General features: G+C 39.8%; 1 protein-coding gene across 1 annotated transcript in view; it reads right to left on the bottom strand.

The window, feature by feature from the left end:
• LOC109377212 (protein S100-A10-like) overlaps positions 1 to 4,755 on the bottom strand; it is a 10,191-nt gene extending 5,436 nt beyond the window's left edge. The window contains exon 1 of the mRNA XM_019633482.1: positions 4,751 to 4,755. Coding sequence (XP_019489027.1) covers positions 4,751 to 4,755 — 5 coding nt within the window. The remainder of the gene's footprint in view (positions 1 to 4,750) is intronic.
• Between the last annotated feature and the right edge of the window lie 1,245 nt (positions 4,756 to 6,000).

Below are 6,000 nucleotides of genomic sequence, written 5' to 3'. Positions count from 1 at the left end.
GGGGAGGGGCAGGGGGTATTGTTGTTTTCTATGGGACTAAAGCGCTTATCCATTAACCTTGGGGCGGGTAAACAAACCATTTCTACATTTTTACAAAGTTGGCTGTTACACGCAATCAATCAGAAATGGACAGCCTGGTTTAATGAAAGGAAGCGGTAAGCTTCCACGCTGAAAATGTTCTTGGAAATTGTCTCCAATCCCTGCCCCAATTCACATAACCTTTCTGACTAGATTTACCTCTTGAATCTTGAATCGCACCCTGTGACCAATTGTCTCTATATAGAGAATATCCAGTAGTGTGGTCAATATATTTCATTTAACATTTCATCAATATTTTTCCACATTTGATCATATTCGTTACAATGATCATTTTTGTGTTTGAATTCATGTATTGTAATTTGTTTATAGTTTTTTTCCTGGTAGATAATGAGCAATCAATAGTTATTTGTTAAACCTCATTGTGTACATGGATGGGTATATACTGTTTATTTTTCTTTGAATTTATTTTCTTTTTTATCATAAAAGAACTGAAACTTTACTAATCTTTTATTTTCTTATTTGACTTCTCAAAAAGGGAGGCATAGTTAAGAATTTTATTTGATATGGTTTTATAATTGTATTTTCTTTTCTATTCTGAGACTTTTCCATAAGAATATTCACTTTAATGTGACTTCTATTACATGGCTAATAAAGTGGATATGCAATAACGCTTTCAAACTCTGTTATCTCTTTCTTCACTCTTTCATGCTTCTCCTGTGCAGGTAGCTGACTCTGGCTTTTTCTCAAGATTCTTTCCGTGAGTCTTCGCACTATGAATACTCTCACTCAAATCATGCATTCCTGATGATCTTCAATTTGTATCTGTTCCCTCTCATTTACCTGTTTTCTTCTCTGTGCATTCTGGACACCATGTTCTTCTGGCACAATTTTTTGGAATGTTGTTTCATTATGGAATTGTAGTAGTTGCCTAAACATTTTCTTCTTAAGTTCTTTCACTTTTCCTGCTTGATGTATTTGCTTCTTTATGTGTTTCATCTCTCTCTCTCTCAGGTACCAAATAGTACCATTTTGTCCCTCTATGCTTTGGGTTGTTTTCCCCTCCAATTTCTTCTTGATTTCACTGCTTGTCTCTTGTTCTTTCATCATTCCCACTAATCTTTTATTATAGTAAGATCCTGCTTTGGCAAGCCAGTAGTCAAGAGAAAGATCTTGCTCTCTGCAGGGTGTTTCATACTCTTCTTGATATTTTGAGTTATCAATTGTTTTGCTGCTTTTATATGCATGCCAACCTAGGTTCAGTATTTTTTTCCAGTGAAGGCTGCTGACCTGAAGCAATCCTAGGGTCTCTAGATGTTTTAGCCTAGGCCAATCCCTTCCAAAGGCCCAGAAGAGCCCCCAAGGCACACAGCCAGGTGGAGTTCTACAGAAAGCCCTTGTTTGGCCTGCAAGGCCCAAGGAGCACTAGAGCTGTAACTTCAAGAAAAGCTTAGCTTTCTTTGTTTTTCTGAAATTATTTTCTCAAGCTAAATTTCTGGGCCTGGAATACATTACTCACAGGGTAAGGATTTTTTCACTGCTCTAGTTACATATTGCTGTGGAAAGCAATGTGGAGTTTTGGTTATGAACACAGGGTTTGGACTTCAACAAAGCTTTATTAGTCTGGTCTTACCTATATCAACTATGTGAGGGTACAATAGTTACCCCACATCTCTGAGTCACTTTTGTCCCAATTATGGAATGGGAGAAACAACAGCCCCCATGCATAGGAATGTTATGAGGAAAGTGGGCACAATAAATGTTGGCTACTGTTATTATTACCAACACTTCTAACATGTATTTCTCCACAGCCCCACGAACATTGGGTTTTATCTCTTAAAACAATTTTTTGGTTGATTAAATGGGCATAAATTGGTACTCTGTTGTATTTGTACTTCCTTATCCCATAATGAGGTACATATTTTCCAAGTAATGATTTATCCTATGTGCTTTTTGTTCTACAAATTGTCCTATTCCCCACAGTTGGGATTATACTTTATCAAATAATTGTGTATATGAAGAGTTGTCTATTCTATTCTTTAGATTTGATTTTACCTGATTTTAACTCAGTTAAAACACCACCTGAGATCAGCTGTGCCCTATAGTTGGATATGTGTAGTTCTAAGTTAATTTTTTCCACATTTATATTCAATTGTTCCAAACTGCTTACTTATTATTAAATATTTTGCTCATCATTTTATGGTGCATATTTGATATCTATTAATGTTATATATGCTAAAAGTTTTTTCCAAACTCCTTCCTCTGTTCCACTGATAAATATTTCACTTTCAAGCCAGCATCACAATCTTTTCTTTTAATTAAAGTTTATTGGGGTGCCTGTTGTTAGCAAAGTTACATAGATTTCAGGTGTACAATTCTGTAATACATTATCTATATATCACTTTGTGTGTTCACACCGAGAGTCAGTTATTTTTCCATCACCATATATTTCATCCACTTTACCCTCTACTACCACACCCTTATCCCCTTACCTTCCTCTGGTAACCACTAAACTCATGTCTGTGTCTATGAGTTTTCTTTCTTCATTTGTTTTTCTTGTTCTTTTGCTGTTTTCAGTTTTATATACCACATATCAGTGAAATCATATGGTTCTCGACTTTTTCTGACTGACTTATTTTGCTTAGCATTATAATCTCAGGATACATCCATGTTGTTGCAAATGGCACTATTTCATCTTTTCTGATGACAGAATAGTATTCTATTGTGTATATGTACCACAACTTTTTTATCCAATCATCTATGGAAGGAAATTTTGGTTGTTTCCATGTCTTGGCTACCATAAATAAAGCTGCAATGAACATCGGAGTACATATATCTTCACAGATAAATGTTTTCAGATTTTTGGGGTAGACCCAAGAGAGGGATTGCTGGGTCATATGGTAATTCTACTTTTAATTTTTTGAGTAACCTCCACACTGCCTTCCATAGCAGCTGCACCAATCTGCATTCCCACCAACAGTGTATGAGGGTTCCTTTCTCTCCACAGCCTCTCCAACATTTGCTATTGTCCTGTTGATGATAGCTATTCTAACAGGTGTGAAGTGATATCTCATTGTGGTTTTTATTTGCATTTCTCTGATGATTAGTGATGTTGAGCATTTTTTCATATGTCTATTGGCCATCTATATGTCCTCTTTGGAGAAATGTCTATTCAGGTCCTCTGCCCATTTTTAATCGGATTGTTTTTTTTTTTTTTGCTATTGAGTTGTATTAATTCTTATATGTTTGGATATTAGCCCCTTATCAGAAGTGTTGTTTGCAAAAATCTTCTCCCATTCGGTTGGTTGCATCTTTATTTTGTCGATGGTTTCTTTTGCTATGCAGGAGCTTTTTAGTTTGATACAGTCCCATTCATTTATTTTACCTTTTACTTTCCTTGCTTTTGAGGTCAAATTCATAAAATGCTCTTTGAACCCAAGGTCCATAAGTTTAGTACCTATGTTTTCTTCTATGCAGTTTATTGTTTCAGGTCTTATGTTAGGTCTGTGATCCATTTTGTTGGGTTTTTTGGTATTTTTTATTGTAAAATAAACATTTTTTATTAGTTTCAGCTGTACAACACAGTGCAATAGTTATACTTTTTACCCCTCAAAGTGACAACCCACTCCCCCCCCATATCACACATATCTATTAAAATTTCCTTGACTCCACTCCCATACTATATATACTCCATGTCCCATGACTATATATAAATTCAATTGACAAGGTTGTGGAGAAAAGGGAACCCTGGTGCACTGTTGGTGGGACTGCAGATTGGTGCAGCCACTATGGAAATCAGTATGGAGGTATCTCAAAAAACTGGAAATGGAACTACCTTATGGGGGGATTCCCTGAAAGGTGGGCTTCTCCCCTGTGAGCAGGTCACCTGGGTCTCAGGGCACCACCTCCACTGGGGGATGTGGAGAGTTCCTGAAGTTGCAAAGCTCTTTCTGCACCAGGTTCAAGGCCTGTGTGTTTCAGCAGCTGTTTACCCCTGCAGGGATCCGCCCAGATAGGTGGGGTCAGGGGCGGGGTGGATTGTGTGAGATGACTCTGAGCAATGGCAGTGACCACCAGCACTGCCCATCCTGCACCCAGGCTCCCTCCCTTTCTCCGGAACTAGTGGGGCTGTGAGTCCATGGCTGCAGGCCACATTTTTCAGAACTGCAAATATTCTGTTCTTTTGATCTGACACTGCTACTGTTCCACTTCTAGCACTGTGCAGGTAGGGGTGGGTCAAGCTTTCGGAGGGTGTGGAGGGGGTGGCTAGGTTTCATGCCTTCCATCCTCTGCTTGGCAGTGAGGGCTTAAACCACTGTTTTCACCCTTCATCCCTCAGTCTTTGCTCCAAGGTCTCTGTCGCAAGAGTGGGGTTTAGCCATGTTATATGCTGATCCCTCAGGAGGGACGGTGGGCCATAAGGGGAGCACTAGCAGTCTGAAATCTTCCCTCTCCTGTGACTTCAGTAGCTCTGGAATGCAATGCAGGAGCTCGGAGCTCCGAACTCAGGGCACTGGTCTGCATCCTGCACTCGCTCGGCCTGCAGCTTCCCTCTTCCCCCTGCCCTGCTCCCCTGCTTGCCCAATTTGCCCATCTTTAGATGATTTCAGTTGCACGTCTCTTAGTCTTGCCTGTCTGCTGAGCAGGGAGTCCTTTGTGGAATTATAGTTGTTCAATTTGTTGTAAATTCCAGGGGAGATTTCAAGAGACTCACCTCATGCCGCCATTTCTATGACGTCATCTCACAATCTTAAAAATTAGTGCTTTGGGCCGGCTGAGTGGCGCGTTAGAGCTGCCTTGGGATGCCAGAGGGCCCCGGTTCGGATCCCACATATGAGGGCCAGTGACACTGCCCTCCACAGCTAAGATGCTGAACAACAGCTCAACCTGGAGCTGGGCTGCCGTGAGTTGCCAGCCACGGCGTAGGCTGCAGCCCCTGCTGCAGTGGGTTGCCATGGGCTACCGTGTGTGGCCAGCAGCCAGCATGAGCGGCAGTCCAGATGCCGGCGACTGATCTGCCTCACCCAGGAAGAACGCAATGATGTTACCAATATGTGGAATCTAAATAACAAAATAAACAAACAAGCAAAACAGAAACACACTCATAAATACAGAGAACATTTTGATGCTTGCCAGATAGGAAGGGGATGGAAAGGGTGGCTGAAAAATGGGAAGGGATTAAAAAGTACAAATTGGTTGTTACAACATAGTCAGGGGGATGTAGGGCATAGCATAAGGAATATAGTCAATAATATTGTAATAACTATGTATGGTGTCAGATGGGTACTAGATTTATCAGGATAATAAATGGGAGGAGGTTTGGGGGGCTGGGTAAAAAAAAGCGAAGGGATTATGAAGTATAAATTGGTAGTCACAAATATAGTCTTATAGATGTCAAGTAAAGCATAAGGAATATAGTCATAGTATGGTAATAGCTATGTGTAGTGCCAGGTGAGTACTAGACTCATCGGGGAGATCACTTCTTAAATTATACAAATGTTTAACCACTATGCTGTACACCTGAAATTAATACAAAATAATATTGAATGTTAACTGTAATTGAAAAATTAAAAGGGGGGTAAGGTGAAGGGGAATAAGAGGTACAAATTTCCAGGTATAAAACAAGTCATGGGGATGTAACGTACAGCATAGAGAATATAGTCAATAATATTATGATAGCATTGTACAGTGTCAGATGGTTGCTGGACTTATGGTGATCATTTCTTTAGATATACAAATGTTGAACAAGGGAAGCACACTGGATGGGGAATGTAGAGAACCGGGAAAGAATACAATAGCCCCACCCCTTATCCTCAGTTCGCTTTCCACGGTTTCAGTTACCCACAGTCAACTGCAGTCTGAAAATATTAAATGGAAAATTCCAGAAATAACAATTCATAAGTTTTCAATTGCACACCATTCTGAGCAGCATGATGAAATCTCAAGTTATTTTCACACTAACCC

Source organism: Hipposideros armiger, unplaced genomic scaffold, assembly GCF_001890085.2.
Source record: "Hipposideros armiger isolate ML-2016 unplaced genomic scaffold, ASM189008v1 scaffold_1322, whole genome shotgun sequence".
NCBI classification, from domain to species: domain Eukaryota; kingdom Metazoa; phylum Chordata; class Mammalia; order Chiroptera; family Hipposideridae; genus Hipposideros; species Hipposideros armiger.
This window is presented reverse-complemented; position numbering and strand designations above follow the sequence as displayed.